This window comes from Schistocerca piceifrons, chromosome 1 (genome assembly GCF_021461385.2).
Source record: "Schistocerca piceifrons isolate TAMUIC-IGC-003096 chromosome 1, iqSchPice1.1, whole genome shotgun sequence".
Lineage (NCBI taxonomy): Eukaryota > Metazoa > Arthropoda > Insecta > Orthoptera > Acrididae > Schistocerca > Schistocerca piceifrons.
Genome location: NC_060138.1, coordinates 294415693 through 294433950, shown reverse-complemented (window position 1 = coordinate 294433950; position 18258 = coordinate 294415693). Strand labels below are relative to the sequence as shown.

General features: G+C 37.7%; 1 protein-coding gene across 1 annotated transcript in view; it reads right to left on the bottom strand.

Moving 5' to 3' along the window:
• Window positions 1–3321, bottom strand: part of LOC124792794 (another transcription unit protein) — a 56137-nt gene extending 52816 nt beyond the window's left edge. The window contains exons 1-2 of the mRNA XM_047257969.1: window positions 3165–3321; window positions 1826–2998 (exon numbers count right to left, since the gene is read on the bottom strand). Coding sequence (XP_047113925.1) covers window positions 1826–2998; window positions 3165–3210 — 1219 coding nt within the window. The 5' untranslated portion in view covers window positions 3211–3321. The remainder of the gene's footprint in view (window positions 1–1825; window positions 2999–3164) is intronic.
• Between the last annotated feature and the right edge of the window lie 14937 nt (window positions 3322–18258).

Genomic DNA, 18258 nt, shown 5'->3' with positions numbered 1-18258 from the left:
TATCATGATTATTTGTATATGATGTTGGTTCAGAAACATTTTAAACATACTAAACAAACAAAACAGTTACGGCTCTACATAACTTCTCACAGCCAACAAATTTCTCCATTTTAAAGGTTATGTAAATGCATAGGCTATATAGTAAAACCTGCAACAGACATACCAGTACTACTAGCCTCTCCCTCAAACTGCAGAAAACGTCCTTAAGAATAATAACTAAAAGAAGTAATCAGGCTCATTGTACAGAATTATTTAACTAGGTATCATCACTGCAACAAATGGGTACAGCTACCAATCTGTTGAGTACATCAAGGAAAACATTTGTACAAAGTATTTCACTAACAGCCCTACACTTACGCCTAGCTGTGAAAAAAGAGCAAGTTCGGACTTACAATTGCCACGAAAAAACAAGCAACAACTCTAAAACAGCATTTTCTACTTGGGATTTTATAATAAACTGCCTAAGAACTAATAGAGCTAGGGATTAATAACAAGAAGGAACAACCACAACACCCTGTCACATTACAATGATCACACAGAAATGTTTTTACAACAAAATCATGTGCCATGATTAATACTGCATGATATTAATGCCATGTCATTCTTCTGATCTCTAAACATCTCATTCTTCGTGGGGGGATGCTGGTTCAGTTTTCCGGATACACTGAAGGGTGCCTGTGGAGATGTGCATGGGGCATAGTAACATGTTTATGGCTCTGGAGTTAGTTCTCCAAACAGGCCGAAAACAGTGCAAGCAGCACAGCAATATTTTAATGGTCCTGGGGTCACCAGCAGGTGTTCATAGCGTGTGTAGTGTTAGCATACAGAGATGCAAAGAACAAGTGTAAAAGCATTTTTTATGCTATAAGTTACCTTGTACTGACTGGATGCGATCAAAAGTATGTTGTAAATAGGGACCAAGTAAATGAAGCAGTGCAGTTGTTAAGACACTGACTTCATATTTGAAAGACTGGAGTTTGCTTTGTCTGCACATTCTGATGTATGATTTCTGCGTGATTTTTCTACATCATTTCACATAAATGCTGTGATGGTTCCTTTAGCAAGGCTGCAACTGATCATCTGTCCCACTCTCATAAAAACACTCATATAGGCCTATATTCTATGTGTAAGTACATCTGAACCAGATGTCTTCATTGTGCTTTGAATACAATTATATCGTGAGAGAATATTTACATGAACAAAACAAATAAATGGTAGCAAAGAGCTACAACTTTTGCATTTAATAATGTTTATAATAACACTTATGCTGTCGCCACAGGATACTCAAAATATCATAAACTTCGCACTATCAATATAATGTGGAACACTGAATCATAATATTGACCTCTCTGAGATGGGATTGCTTCAAGGATTATACACTTATGTCAGTGTGCACTGCTATGCAGAATATATAAAAATAACCTATCTGCACAGGCCGAAAGCTCTAAGAAAGTCAAAAGAGAAGCAATTACATATCGCATGCATAAAAATTTTAGAAAAAGATTTCAGCAGAAGAATATTCTCTGACAAGTTTTCAACGCAGATCTACGCTAACTGAATCTGCATTTTTAAATAAAAAATAACAAATGAAGATTAAAACTGATAAACCTCCAGCACCTACTTCAAGCAGATGCACACAAATGACAAAAAAACATCAATTTCTGATATTCCAGTAAATACTGAAGGATGGGATCATAGTCTACACAAGCCTATGTTAGGTAAAAGAATAAATAAAACAGCAACATCATACAATTCTTACACAAGAAGGGAAACAGGAACGATATATGCAGCATGCACGAACTATAAAGTAGTGCAAAAAAATTACCAGACTTTTCTTCATCTGAGGCAGCAACTCCGCTTCTCACTGATTCCTTGTCATTGTGGTCTACAGCACCTGAATGATTGGATGCTGAATTGCTTTTCTCATCATCACTTTTCTCACCATTTTCCACTACACTCTTTGGACGGCTTCTAGATCTGGATCTGTTACTTTGAACAGATTCTGCTTGTGACTTTCGTGAATGGCCACTTGCATTTGAACGAGGAGATGCAGCAGGTGATCCACTTCGACTCCTTGAACTTTGGGTATGTTGTGACTGTGCACTTTGTGGTCTTGACTGTGGACTTTCAGAACGATTAGATTGAGCACTTTGTGATCTACGTGACTGAGGAGTCCGAGAACCTTGTGACTGTGGGCTATGGGATCTCTGCGACTGTGGACTTCGTGAGCGTCTTGCAGCAGGTGATCCCTGTGATTGAGGGCTGTGAGATCTCTGGGAAGCTGGACTTTGTGATCGCTGGGATTGAGGGCTTTGTGAGTGCTGAGATTGTGGGCTCTGAGATCGTTGTGACTGTGGGCTTGGAGATCGGTGAGACTGAGGGCTTGGAGAACGGTGAGACTGTGGACTTGGAGAACGGTGGGACTGAGGACTTCGTGACTTTCTGGACTGTGGACTCAGTGATCTTCTTGACTCTGGGCTTTGTGATCGTTGCGAATGAGCACTCTGTGATCTCTGAGAACGTGGACTTTGAGACACAGCAGACTGTGGACTTTGTGAACGGCTGTGATCGCTTGCATAGGGGGAATGCTGACTAGCATTGGAATGTGGAGATTGATTACTGGCATGGGACTGGCGTGGAGACTGATTACTAACTGCTGAGCGCTGTGTACGCTGCGAATGTGTTGAATGTTGGCTTACAGAACCTACAGATCTTCGACTGCTTGCATTCGATTGTGGGCTCTGGGAACCTTCATCAGACCGGGGAGAAGCATCACCTCCAGAAGCCACAGATCGCGGTGAATACTGTCCTGCGGTACCAGTCCTGGATGGTGAAGCAGCATCAGTGCCCTTCTCACTTTCACTGTCACTTCTATCTTCTGCACCTGAACTTCTGCCGGGTGTCGGTGCTGTTCCGTGCTGACTAGCAGGACTACCACTTCTGCTACTGCTTCGGTTCGATCCTCCATCACTTTCGGAATCCGAACCAGAATCTCGAGCTGTCAACGGCAGAAAATTAAGTCAATGCAACGTCTTCAATTTATAAATTCTTACTGAACTATATTTCTACAGAAATCTAAACACTATCTACTCTTGCCTCCCATTAGAATAGTAACAGTAAGAACGAAAAAAATTATTCAAAAAGAGTTCAACAACACTGCGCACCTGATTCGGCGTCACTCGAGTCATCATATGGAGTTTCTGTTGCCATTGCACACACAGATTAAGGATGCATGCTTCTCGTACACAAACCAAAGACTATCATCACATAATATACTTTACACAGTGAGTTCTACAACTCACAAACGATGCATGTCAAAGAGTTTCAGCACACAGAGAGCTTACTTCTCCATTCATAGCACGCAGTTATTCTGCATAAAAAGTTGTACCACAGTCTAACATAACAGTCGCGATACTTCGCCTCGATTTTGTTGCCTTCAGCGCAAGCAGCGCTCCAAGCGCCCGGTAGGTTGAACTGTGAGTTCGGCGCGATCGTGAAAGCGAATGGTGATTGTTTATTTTGATTTATACAATGGTTTTTACCATCGGGAGCGTTTGTAGCGCAATAAATTGCAGCAGCAATAGGCAGAAGACACCACAGCCGTCTTTTTTAGGTTTCCTAAGGATCCTGAGAGGTATATACCATCATTTACTAAACTGTATCGTCAGGATTCACTTGCAAATATATGTGTATAAATGATGAATGTTTCGTTTTAGGAGCAAAAAAAACGGCTAGTTAATAGCAGACGAGAAGACCTTATGAAGAAAGACCCGGTTTACCTGTATAATAATATTAGGTTTTGTTCGCTACATTTCGAACAAAACCAGTTCATGAACGCAGACAATAACAAACTCGCGTGGAATGCAGTACCCACACTGTTTGACATTCCAAATAAGCCACCTCAACTGACGATGAAGAGGAAACTGCCACAAAGATTCGACAGTCAATCTAAAGCTGTAAAACAGTCCTATGACACAGAAGCAGCCAGTTCAACTCTCCATGCATTAGTGCCAGATTCGTGAGAATTGTCAACACAGACCTACTTTGACGATGAACTGGGTAGATTAACTGCAGCTGTTCGTGTCTTACAAAAGCGTGTGAAGTGTCAGAATGCGCAGATCGCTAGACTTCGAGCGAAACTATTATGGGACAAGGAAAGTGCCTACAGACAGATTGTTTGAAAATTATTCAAATATTTGGTTTTTCGTGAAATGTAATCAGCTCATTATAATGTTTTCAGCATATTTCTCCCACTTTTTGTCAGTTGCTTGTCCCACTTAGAGTAATATAAAGATGAAGGTCGTACTTGTGGCAACAGACGACAATGACAAACACAGTAGGCCTACAGAACGTTAAACGAGCTGTCCATCGCTTTTGCATGTAGAAGTACATGTCTGTGCTTCTTACATGTGAATCTGTGTGTTTATATTCTTTTGATATCAACGTAGTAAGCTGCAATTCTGTCCAATGTCACAAGTGTTTCTTCACGAATATATTGTAGCTTGCCACTCTATTCATTGTTTTTGTCCACACTTGCGCTTATTTTAGAATCATTTTTAGAAACACATATGCCTTCTGATACTACACAAACTCTTGGAGGCAAGAAACTAACTCGAATAATTCGGAAATTACGTAGGAAATGGATGCAAACAAACAATATGCTTACGACGCGTCTGACGTTCACCTTACCTGCCGCTTGGAGCGCCAGTGTCGCTCCATCTGTCAAACGGCAACAACCTTTACAGCAGTGAGTGTCGCGACTGTTATGTTAGACTGTGGTTGTACCACGGTCTGACGTATACACAGTCACGACACTCCCAGTCATTTTTGTTAGACTCAGCGGCAGCAGCGGTTCAATCGATCAACAAGCCATACTTCTGAATACGATATCAGACGAATGCGAAATTTATCGTCTATATTGACCTGTAACATAGTTTTTTGAATAGAGAGTGTATTTAGTGCCATAAAAATCGACGATGACTAAAAATGACACCACATCTGTCTTCTTTAGTGTCCTAAGGATCCAGGGAGGTATAAAATGGTACACTACAGAACAGCTTATTTACGATTCTATTGTAACCTACAGACGTTTATTGAAGGATTTCGTTTTCTTTTAAGATAAAATAAATGGCTAGTAAACAGCAGAAGACCTGACCTTTGCAGAAAAATGTTGAATGCCTACTCAGGGACGTAAATCTTGCTTTCTACACTTCCAACCAAATCATTGAATGTGGAACGCAGAAAACTTGTACCTATGGAATTGAATACTTACATTATTTCATGTACAAAATAAGACACCACTTCTCTAGACGAAGGGAAAATAATAGACAAAATAATAAAACGTCAGATGCAATAAAACTGTTTACCAGCACAAGAGAAACCAATTCAACTACTGTTGCTACATCTAAGCCACAAACGACATATATCTTTAACACGTTCGCTTTTGAAGCAAAAGTAGTTACATTTACAAAAATATTCGTGAATTGAAAAGTCGAATGAAGTGTAAGCATGTGCGAGTCATTAGACTCCATACAAAATTATCATGTGTCAAGAAAAGTGTCTATTATTATAAGAACACCCAACAAAAGAAATATAAGCTTCTCATTCATGAAATATGCGTTTACATTCTCCTGATTTCAGTGACGCAAATCCAAACATATTCGAATGTATTTCTTCACAAATAAATTGTAACTCATGGCACTGAATCAGAGAGAATCGTGTTTTTACATTTATTTCACGATCATTCATGTCTATCGATAATTTACTAATGCTTGGAATGGAAAAATGTAATAATTATTTTGTTAAGTAAGTAGAAAAATAATTAAAAACAAACGTTAATCTTATGGATGCTTTCTCACTGCTAGGGGCGCTAGCGTTCTGACTGTCAGTCAGTAACAATTTTCACACCAGTGACCATTACGACTGTATTTGCTAGACTATGTTGATAGCACAGTCTAACAAAAAGTATTAGACTGTTGCAGTAGCATAGGGGATAGTTCTGTTAAATGATGCTTACCTATCTATAATAAAATTATAATATATGTGCTCAAATTGTAATTTACCCTGTAGGTGGAACTGTAAATACATCTGACTCTTCAACAATCAATAATTATTTATTTTACATACCTGTATAAGTCTATTGTAAAATAATAATATATGCTCTCAAATCGCAATTTACATTGTAGCTGTGATTGTAAATGTGTAGTGATGTTTCCAATATCTCCATCTAAATAGCAATCAAAGGGTTGCTAAACAAATAAACAAATAAAAAATAAATAAAGAAGGATACACACAGGTTAACAGCTTCTATATTACGACTTTCTATGCAAATAAGAAAAGATGCTTATGAGCAATGGGAACCATAGTGGTAAATTTCACAACAAAAAAAGGGCTTTTCGTTAATTTCAGATCATTGTACTGTACCAACAAAACTGTAGCACAGCCATAAAAAATCCCTAAGGAGATAGGTAACATCAATATTGTCAGAATAAGGTTGTGACGCACAAGTTTCCCTGCAGACCTTAAGGGGGCAAGACGTCAAATGGGCCGACTTGGAGCAGGAGAGGCACCACAGGCCATTTCAATTTCCACTGTCTACACTTTTACAAATAAATTTATAAAATTTTGTCAGCATGACCAGGAAGGATTCAGAATTCACACTTTTAGCAGTGGAAGTTCGAAAACATAACAAAATAAATTTTTTTAGATGTGAAATTTCATCATTTTTTTCACTTACTAATGGCAGCATTTGTTGCTACAGGTACACTTTTCTTCATAAATAAGAGAGATTCTTCGATGACTTTTGCACAGCATACAAACCATACTTGAAGGTGTATAAAAAACTAGAATTTTCCAAATCTATTAAAAACTGTGGTAAAAATTGAGGTAATTAACTACAAAATTTGTGTTTTTTCTAAAGATAAAGTTAAAATACAACAGCTCATTCGTTTTTTCATAAATTAAATAAATTCTAGGATTTCATACACCTGTAAGTATGGTATGTATGCTTTGAAAAATTCCTCGAAGAATCTCTCTAACTTATGAAGAAAGTGTACCTATAGCAACAACTGCAGCCATTAGTAAGTGAAAAAAATGATGAAATTTCACACGTAAAAAAATTTATTTTGTTATCTTTTCGAACTTCCACTCCAATGAGTGTGAATCCTGAATCCTTCCTGGTGATGCTGACAAAGTTTTATGAATTTATTTGTAAAAATGTAGACACTGGAAATTAAAATGTCCTGTGATGCCTCTCCTGCTACAAGTCAGCCTGTTTGACGTCCTACCCCCTTTAATGGATTGGAGTGACAGATTCTCCTACATGTAGCAAACATCCAGAAGACAATAGACATCTTGATCATATCGTATCTGGATCTTAAAAATACATTTCACATCAAAATAAGGTGTGGGAAAACCTTGTAGAAATGAATGTCTCCATGTCAATAAATAAGAGAAAACAACCTCAGAATTAAGGACATAGGGTACCTATAAATGGTGGAAAAATCGAAATTTTTTATGACTTTATTAAATTCTTTACTCTTTCCTGCTTACATTGATATATACATTATAGGATTTCAAATGAAAAGTGACCTATATATACTAAATTTTAGAGTTACTGTCATGTACGCCGCCACACCCCCTTTATTTCTGTTACAGAAACCAGTATTATTTCGAAAATAACGGCGAACTTCATGTTTCCAGCGATTATACGTATGATCCATTGTATATGTTGGTGACAGCGCAGGTTTCTAGTGTCTGTAAATGATTATCTTTGCTAGTATTTACTTTTGTTTCGGTGAAGCAGTTGGTTCACGTGATACTGAATGTTTGTTGCCCAAATGCTTCACATATTTGTGTAAGCACATATCCCTTTAGTGTGCAATAAATAAGAACTATGCCACACATCAAGAAATTCAATAAAAGGAAATTCCGTGGTAATCAGATCACAAACAAAGCAAGCCACACTGTTGAAAGTGACCTATGTATCAGTTCTTCAGGGAGGAAACTCCTATATGACAAACCGCCTGGTGATTCAAATTTTTGTGTTAACAATGACGCTGTTTGTAGTGGATTTGTTGTTGTTTATGAAAGCGTCTTACCTTCTTTGATAAAGGAAGTGGAGAAATGTAAACATTGTGATGGTGTAGGCTGTCTGGAAATAACTCAACAACAAAGTATCAGGAAGGGTTTAGTGTCAAAATTAGTTGTTCTATGTAGATCCTGCAATAAATCTACCTCGAAAATGACTTCGAACATTTTGCATAATTCATATGATGTGAATTTGAAGTTAGTGTATGCAATGTGTGCATTAGGAAAAGAAAAAAGAGGCCCCTCAAACGTTTTATTGTTTGATGGACCTTCCTCCTCCTCCCAGTAGGTTCAGCAAGTACATAAAAATACTTTTAGGAGCCTTGACGGTTGTGTCTACGCATCTATGAATCGCGCTTTAGAAGAAACTAAATATTAGTGGAACCAGGGACATTCCTGTTGCACTTGATGGGACATGGCAACATCGAGGACATCGTTCCTTGAATGGTGTTGTAAGTGCTACTTCTCTGAAGAATGGAAAAGTTGTCGATGTTGAGTGCTTACCTAAGTACTGCCACACCTGTCATGGCAACACTGAAGGACATATTGAACATCAGTGTTCTAAGAATTATGACGGTGACAGTGGAGGTATGGGGTGTGATACAGCTCTAAAAATATTTCAGAGATCGGTGCCCGCTTATAAAGTTAGATACACGAAGTACCTAGGCGATGGGGACTCTAAAGCTTTCAGGAAAATTAATGAGTTCAATGTTTCTGGTGATACCTTGGTAAAAAAATTGGAGTGCTTTGAACATGTGCAAAAGAAGATGGGTGCTAGATTGAGGAATCTACGAAGAGAAATGAAAGGAAAGTTGCTATCTGATGGAAAATCTCTGTATGGCCGAGGCAGATTGACAAACACTCAAATGGACCTTCTTCAGGGTTATTATGGACTGGTCATTAGATGAACTGCACCTCTGGACGATATTACAGCAATGAGAAAAGCTATATGGGCCGCCTACTTTCATATGGTGTCCACAGATGACCGCTCAGTTCATGGAGTTTGCCCTACAGGAGCATATTTTTGGTGTGGTTACCAAAAAGCAAAAGAAAGTGGTCAAATATACCATCATAAGCATTCTCTTTCTGAGCCTGTTATGAATGAAATAAAACCAGTTTTTGGAGACCTGAGTGACCCTGTTTTGCTTAGTAAATGTCTTCATGGGGCACTCAGAATACAAATGATAGCTTCAACCATTCCATATGGGAAAGATTATCCAAGAATATTTTTGTAGGACTAAATACGTTAGATGTTGATGTACTAGATGCAGTGATATGGTTCAATGATGGAGTGATGGGAAGGTTGGAAGTACTGAGAAATTTAGGCATAAAATGTGACTCTAATACGGAAGATAAATTACTTGCATGCGACAGACAACAGGTGCATGAAGCTCAAAGATTCGCTCTTCAAGTTACCAAAGAAGCAAAAAGTGGTAAAAGGAATGCCAAGAGGAAGCATGAAGATGAATAAATGCTGCAGGATGAAGTCTATGCTTCAGGAATGTTCTGAGGCACAGTTTAGTTGGACTCATATCTTCATTTGGAATTTCCCACATGTTGTATTTTTCAGAATTCACGTACAAATATTTCCTAAAGTTTATAAAGCATTGCTCCATTTTTTTCTGTAACTTGCGATAGTCCATACGTATGTAGAAGACCTAAGCTTTATTGCAGAATCAACTAAATTCTGGAAAAAATAACAATTTTACTATGAAAAAAATCATAAAAATTGGAATGTAAGATGTTATATTTTTTATCCTCAGCCATCATGTCATACATATCTGGTAAAAATTTGGTCTCCTTCAAACGTATAACATTGGATTAAATGGTACCTCAATTTGAGGAAACATTTTGGAAAAAAATCGCCTCAATTTCTTTGTATTTTTTAATAACTCCAAGCAGGTTTAAAAATATTCAAAGTACTTCTAATTTGTTCAGAAAGTGTGCTGCATTACCTGATATCAACAAAGAATTTGTACATTATAAACAGAGCCTGAAGGAAGTAGGTGTTGATTTTTACATAATATTGAGCCAGGAAAGTACCCTGTATCTTTAACAGTTTAATAGCACATTACCTACAAGCAGACATAAAACTCTGAAATATAATAAACTGAATCTGAAATTACACACACACACACACACACACACACACACACACACACACACACACACACACATACATACATACATATCTGGTAAAAATTTGGGCATAAAATGTGACTCTAATACAGAAAATAAATTACTTGCATGTGACAGACAACAGGTGCATGAAGGCAATAAATTTAATTAAAAAACACCAGTTTAAAGTAGCCATGTTTTTGGAGGCAAAGAAAATTTGTACATGCATCCCTTCCTTCACCATCTTCATCCAAGGCCACTAGGTGTTTCCACATGTGTGTCTGGAATTTGTACTGGCACAGTTTTCAAGATGGCATATTGTATTTCAAGAGCTTACAGAAAGATGAATGAAGAGAAAACATATGACCCCCAACCAAAAGACACTGGATACGAGAGTAGAGCCCTTATAGGAATCATTTGTTACTGTCAAACATGCTAATAGAAGAGCTTTTAGTCAGGGAACAAAATGATGATTTGAAAACATTTTCAAATGAATAAAAACTATTTTGAATTTCTTTGGAGATGTATTCCTTCCTCCAGCAAAAGTCAGATGCACATATGGGGGATGCAATACCAACCCATGTTGTGCTACAAACAAAACTGGCAACTGGATACACTCTTACTGGCACCTTTGTACACTTGCTTTATTCCTAAATGCACAATTTCAAAGTTTTTATGAGAAATGATCGCTGCAATTTACACGACTCTGGAGGTATATCAGGAAGTATGGCTCTTATCTCAACAGTTCCACTCTGTTTTTGTTCTTAGTCAGGATTCTGAGAGATCACTGCTAGTGTAAATATGAAACAACTGTTATTGTACATGATTTAGTACAAAACTAGTCATCATGCAGTTATTATGCCAATAAGAACACTATTGTGTCAGACTTGGAATTCATTCCAGCAAAAAACCAACTTTAAATTTTGGAAGACACAAATAAATTTTCTGTTTCCACTTCACTGTAACATTTACATCCAGCAATAAACGCAAAAGTTTATTATCATTATACTGAAATCAAAATACCTTTACAGTAAGGACTGGTATTGTGATTTCTGTAGCAATATGAAGCTTCTGAAGCCTATATTCTAAATAATAATACTGTATTAACTAATGGACACACTTTTTAGCTTTGTTTCACAAACTTTATTATTACTGTATGAGCTGACCGCCTCCTTAGCTGTGTGGTCTTCATGTCTGAGAGCAATGCAGCGGGCTTGGTGCAATTCATGACTGGGAAGGAGGTATCCACTGAGGGATTGTAGTTTGTACTGTCCTCATCATCGTTTCATTATCACTGACACTCAAGTTGTCCAGTGAGGTGTTAACTGAAAAGACTTATCACTTGGCACCGAACTTCATTAGGAGTGGACTCCCAGCCATCAATGCCATACAAGCATCACTGCACAACCTAAGTTTCAGCTTATAAGAACATTTTCTAGTTCACATAACACAATTGATCTAAAAGTTTGAAACCAAACAAAGAAAACGTATCAACTTCTTATCTACTCCATCGATTCTTGGCTTATACTATGAAAGTTGTCTCAGTAGAAAGTTTTGACACAGTTATGTATGTGTTTATTTGCATTTATTAGACAGCATTTACAATAACTGTGAGTAAACCTACATTGGATTACAGCTACATGCACAGGAATGGAAGTTTGTGTCATTACCTATTTATTAATGTAGGCAACAAGATTCTTCTATAAACAGGTTGTAACATTGTTTAAAAAGGGTGGTGATTGAACTGCACATGCTCATTCAATAGTACGTCTGGAGATACACAAATCTCTTTAATTTCAAATATTCCTAACTGAGTGAGTCTTGCATCCTTTCCCTCTATGCATAGGACTTGTACATCTTGTAATATTAGCTTTTACTTCAAGAAAATAAAAGTAACAGATATGAACTTCTCATACATAAAAGGTAATTTCCAAGAATGATTGCCTATCAAAGTTGCGGTGTCCAAACGATACATATCGAATGTGCGATCGTAAATCGGTCATGCAACTTTGGTGGCGGGCGTTGTGGTGAATCATTTGTGGTCGCCATTTTTAGCTGTTTTCTGTTGTTCCCTTAGTTACTCTAAATTACATACCTCTGCGAATTATTTGTGAATTTCTAGGGAATCCCAAACGATTTATGTCGTTAGTGAGTGGGATGTCTGGTGTTCTTGAAGTTTCTTTGGCGGATTCTCTCACATGAAAAGATCTAATTCCATGTTTATGCAGTGTAGAAAATTGTTCGACTTTTTGTCGCAAAAATGGAGTACCACTGAACGAGGAAAGAAGGGACTATGTAGACTGTGGTGGTGCGAAGTGTGTAAAACTTCATAAGAATAGTTTCGATGATGAAATACCGTTTACAATTTCATTGCGGATAGAGCGGAAAACGAGCGAGTATCAGGAAGAGTACATGTTCGACTCTTCCAAATTATCCATCCAGACTACTGTAATGGACTTTCATATGATGACAACACCGACGACGAGTGAGATAAGTCGTCTCCTTTGCAATTATAATTATTTTTGTAACGCTCTTCTTTTTTCGTTGCTGTAGCGACCACCGTAAACATCCTCATAACGCCCGCCAAAGAGTCGCATGTTCGATTTACGATCGCACGTCAATATGTATCGTTTGGACCCCGCGACTTCGATAGGCAATAATTCTTTGAAATTACCCGTAAAGTACTCAAAAATGTTCACAGATCAGATTGTTTGCATCCTAAGATGCTGCATACACCATTTTTTACTTGTCTCATAGAGACTTCTTGTCTGTAGTTACTTTGGATGCTTGCATAATGTAAGTTTTGAGCTGTAGGCTGCTAATGGGATAGTTATCGATTTAAAGTATGTAACTGCGTTTTATTTAGTAGAAATATTTGAGATACCTTATTTCCATGTTATTAATTAGACAAAAATGTAAATTAATATTTTTGCAGGAGGCTGACTTCAACAGGATTGCAACGGCATTGTGCAATGATTAAACGATTTGCGCTTCGTGATGGGTTAGTATTAATAATTTTCACAGTAGGAAAAAAAAAACATCTTTGTCAGAAACAAAGTCGCATTATAATAATTTTTACATTACACGATGTAAGATTTTTGTTGCAGTTTTGTGGTCAAAAGTCACTGTACAATTACAGGAGCCATCCACAACACATTGGCCTGAAAATCCACCGATTATGGAACAACAGTGATTGGAATGGAAATATAAACTTCATTTTTAATCATGATGTAATGACACTCTGAAAAGGTGAAAGAATGGTAAACATTTGCATCACTATTAAAATGTGCTATCTTGATGCGATTAGGTTTGCAAGTAATTTTTTAAATTGTTCACAGCTTTTACATCGCTTAACTGGACAATTTCTCCTTATGTAATTTTCTCTCACAGGAAGGCACTTTTCAATCTATTATGTATTTATCATTTTCATTTAACTAATGTCTGGCAGAGCATGAATCTGGCTTCTTTGCTCTCTAGCTTCTATGGTATTATCTGAGCCTTGTACAGATTGATCTCTCAGTCCGTTCAGCATATACTCCAAGCCTATTACAGATTGATCTTCCAGTCTGTCATGCATAGCCAGACCAACTCTCTTGGCAGATGATTTTGTTAACCCTACTTTTCACAATGGCTGGTTGCTTATCTCTTGAACTGAAGGAACATCTACCTAATGTCAGTGGGACATAGAAACATCTGGTGAAACCCTTTCTCTTTTAAATGTTGCTTATCCTTTTCGAAATTCTATCTATAAACCTAAACTGATTAATTTCTTTTTCTGCTTGTACACACTATTCCTGGGTACAGAAGGGATCTGCTTCTTCAGTTTTTTACTAAGAAGCTTGTCAATAGTTTTCAGACTCATTATTTTTGCCTGTTGTTTTATTGTATTCAGTTACTGGTCAGAGTCTCATTTGGACATGGAGATAGAGAAGATACAATGGGTCATGTGGTGGATTGTTGCAAGTCTGTAGACTGTTGGATGTTAAGGGGACATGCTAGTGAGCATGACCAAAAATTTGAAAAAAAATTCTTGGTCTATAGAAAAGAGCATTTCATACTGATTTCAAAAATGTGTAGTTTATGGAATGAACATTTTCAGTTCGTTCTAAAATTGAGGCTGAACATAATGTTGCACAGGGGCCATGCCCATCTGTCAGTTTGAGGTGCATCAGAATATGTGATGCATTATTTTGTTCTCCCACTTTTTCCATCACTACTTACACATCGTTAACACAGGTGTATTCTAGAAGGCACTGACTCATGGAACCAAAGTACATGCATGTCTAGAAGGCTATGGTTCGAATGTAAACAAAGATCTGATAATATATGATTTCAGAATTTCATACAATGTGGTTTTGTAGTTGTTGTGTGTTGTTTTGTTTTTGTGTGTATGTTTCCTGTGCTACAAATGCTAAGAGTAAAGAAATTTAGCCTCAAACGAAAGTTTAGCCGCAACAAGTTCCAAACACAACCGAATAATACACATCAGTTGCTTCAAAAGTAGCCTGCAGAAACTGTGTCTACAGGCAGTGCTTATAGACGTAAACTTTCGCTTTCTGAATGTAAACAGAACAGTCCTAGTAGTATTGTGAACAGCAATAACGACGGAAATGTTACTGTGAACCTAAATATGCTGTCAAGACTTTTGAAGAGTGCTGTGAAACGTAAGTACAGCAATTGTGAAGATAGTTTTTACGCTTCTGAGGACATTTCAGCAAGGAAGGGTCTTTCAAGTCGGTTAGTGATTGCCGTAACTCATGTAAGACGCACAGTGATACTATGACATCGCCAGTAACTGATAGTCGACATTACAGTGTAAATTTTCAGCTTGCTTATGCAATGTGATGTATTGGAAAGGGAAGGAGAGCTGCCCAGACTTTTTGTGCAGTGATGGATTTGCCTCCACCTCCACTGAGGTCTGACAGACACAATAAATTAATGTATAATGCTTTACATAGTGTAAGTGAACATCCAATGAAAAGAGCAGCAGAAGAAGCAGTAGCCTTGTCTGACAATACAGACATTGTAGCAGCATTTGATAGATCTTGGCAGAAGAGAGGTCATACTTCTAACTTCTGCCACATTTATTGAAACTCGTAAGATACTAGATTATGAATGTCTAACAAAGCACTGCCAGGGTTGTTCAAGTAAATTTATTGGTACCCATGTATGTGTAAAGAACTTTGATGACCCAAGTGGAAACGTGGAAAAGAAAGGAGTTCTAAACATTTTTAGAAGATCAGAGGTCAGTTGTGGTGTGAGGAATGTAGGTTACCTTGGGGATGGAGACCATAAAGAACACGCTACTGTTGTTAGTGACAGACCATATGGGGACACTCCGGATAGAAAAGCTTGAATGTGTTGGGCATGTACAAAAAAGAATGGGAGCTCGACTGAGAAAATTATGTAAAGACCTCAGTGGAAAGAAACTGTCAGATGGAAAACAAATAGGTGGTCCAGGTCATCTTACAAAAAGTGAATTTGGTTCTTTGACTAGCAATAAGGAGAAATGGATATTTGAAGAACACGAGACGAGCTGTTTGGGCAACATGGTTTCACAGAGTGTCAACAGATGAAAACCCACAGCATGGTTTGTGTCCAAAAGGGGACAATTTGCGGTGCAAGTACTGGTTGAGCAATGGTACAGGCATACAATATACCCATAAGCATTCCTTACAACTTGCTGTAATGGAGGCAATTAGGCCTGTATATAGGGATTTGGCAAATTAAAATGAAAACTTCAACAGCTGTATATGGGAGAGAAGACCCAATACTGTGTTTTCGGACTGACAGTGCTGAAGACTGGTGTAATGGATGCAATAATAACATTCAATGATGGTGCAAATTTAAGGATCAATTAAACATCCAGGCAGGAAGGAATATGGCTTCAGATCTAACAGCTATTGATAAGTGGCAGGTAACTGATGCAAAGACAGCTGCAGAAGCTGCTACCAAGGAGTCAAGGTTAAAGAAAAGAATGAAGAGAAAGAGCATGGAGGATAAGGAATCAGGAGGACAACTGGAGTATGCAGTTCGAATTTTCTAAATGAGCATAGTGGTAAGTTAATAAATCTGTAAAACCTTCTTTTACGATTTGCCGAAAACTTGAATTTTCGTTATTCAGGTACACTTTTCTCCTAAATGACTGAGGTGAAACTCACAAAAATTGGTACAGAGATTTAGAATGACCTCCTCTACCTCCCTTGCCTACTATTTCCTGAAAAAAATATGGCATGATGATGATGTTGGTGATATTTGAGCTACATTTTATATATTTCAGTTGTAGTAAAATAAATTACTTGTCTTTTTCACAGATCAACATCAGGGAAGGAAATTGGTGGCATGAAACACTTATGTGAATGTTGTCTGTACTCTGACTCTTTTTCCAAGCTGTGCAGTCAGTGGTTCCAAAGGTAATCGTACTGCAGTGAAGTACTGTTCCGTTTTTCATAATATTATAAATATTGTTGTCAGTACCAAAATATGATAAATAGCTCAATGATTTTTTGGGAAATGCTTTGACTAATTACCCTAATTGTGTATAAGAGTTTTGAATAGATCAGTTGTACTATGAGGGTGAAGATAATGCTAAAAATGCAGCCTGTTCAGGGGTGAGTCCCCTTAAGAGTAAAATGAGATGAACAGAATAAAAACATGGAGCACACAGTGTATTCCTATCCAAATTGCACTGCAACTGCCCTGCGCAGAGGGCTTTGTCAGTTAGTGCCAGCTGCCACCGTTTTCGTCATAACTGCAGCACAGTGCCTTGGCTACATTGCTGTGTCTAGTTAAATCGAAAATGGGGTATGGAACGAATTTAGTAGTGCAGGTATCAGCATTACACCAAGTGGTGTGTGGTCCAGGGCTACTGCTGGTTGCCTGAATAAACAAACGTTAGTTTCTCACTTCGCACGGTGGGATCAGAAAAACCTTTGTTTGAGCCAGCACACAGGCTGCCACAGGGAGCCACTGCCTGACCACTGTATGCAGTCTTAAACACAACCAATTTTATAGCTGTAATATTTCCAGGAATGATCTGTTACCGTTAATATTCCATCACGCTGATATACTACCTACTAGGAAAATTCTCATAAGTGCACCACACACACTATGGTCGCATGCTTTAAGAGGACAAGGCTATTCTACAGTAACCTCTTACTCTTTTTGATGTATGATCGATCTCTGCCATAATAGAAGAGTGATATGTGATGTCAGCATCCTTTTATATTTCAGCACAGTCCTAGTGGCAGTATGTGCCACATGAATTAGTGTTACGTTTACATGTTATTTAAATGTAGTACATTTATAGCTGTCACCACACAAGCTTAGATATTATAAATAGCCTTTCACAGCATCATTCTCAAATGTTTGCATGCACAGACGCATTCAGACTTTTTTTCAGCTCTAACAATGATTCTTATTGTGCCCACCAGCTAAAACAGGTGGCAAGGTACCAAACTGAATCAGATATATAACATAGACTTCGGGCCAGCTGTACAATCTCTGGATACATCTAGATACAGCTAACTGAACAACACAGATTAACTTTGTGTATGACATTTTGTTCCCCAGTTAGTTATTCCCACAACAGATTTCCCATCCAGTTACGTTGGCAACAGCTGAAGAGGACCCTGGATATTTTGGTACATTTCATGTCACATTTATTTAGTCAGTGTCCTCAGAAATAGTGTGTCTAACGCGAGAGATAAGCATTCCAGACCCCAAGCTACTTGCTTGAGGCTACTTTCAGGCTGGTGGATACTGTATATGACTTCAAGAATATAGCACAAAATACAAAAACTAATACAGTCTCATACAATGAAAAGATTGGTATAACCGAACTTGTTAGGTACTTGTATGTATAATAACATAGAGATCTGTCTTGAAGTTGGTTGAAGGATCAGGTATTTGTTGTTTGTCTAGTAAGAAACCTTTGTAAATTTCTGACTAAAGTAAGGGGAAAATATGCAAATGTTTCCAGTCACAAAAAGCTTCACATATATTGACAGAGCAGCTACAACACATGTACTGTTTGTTAGAGTTTAAAACACT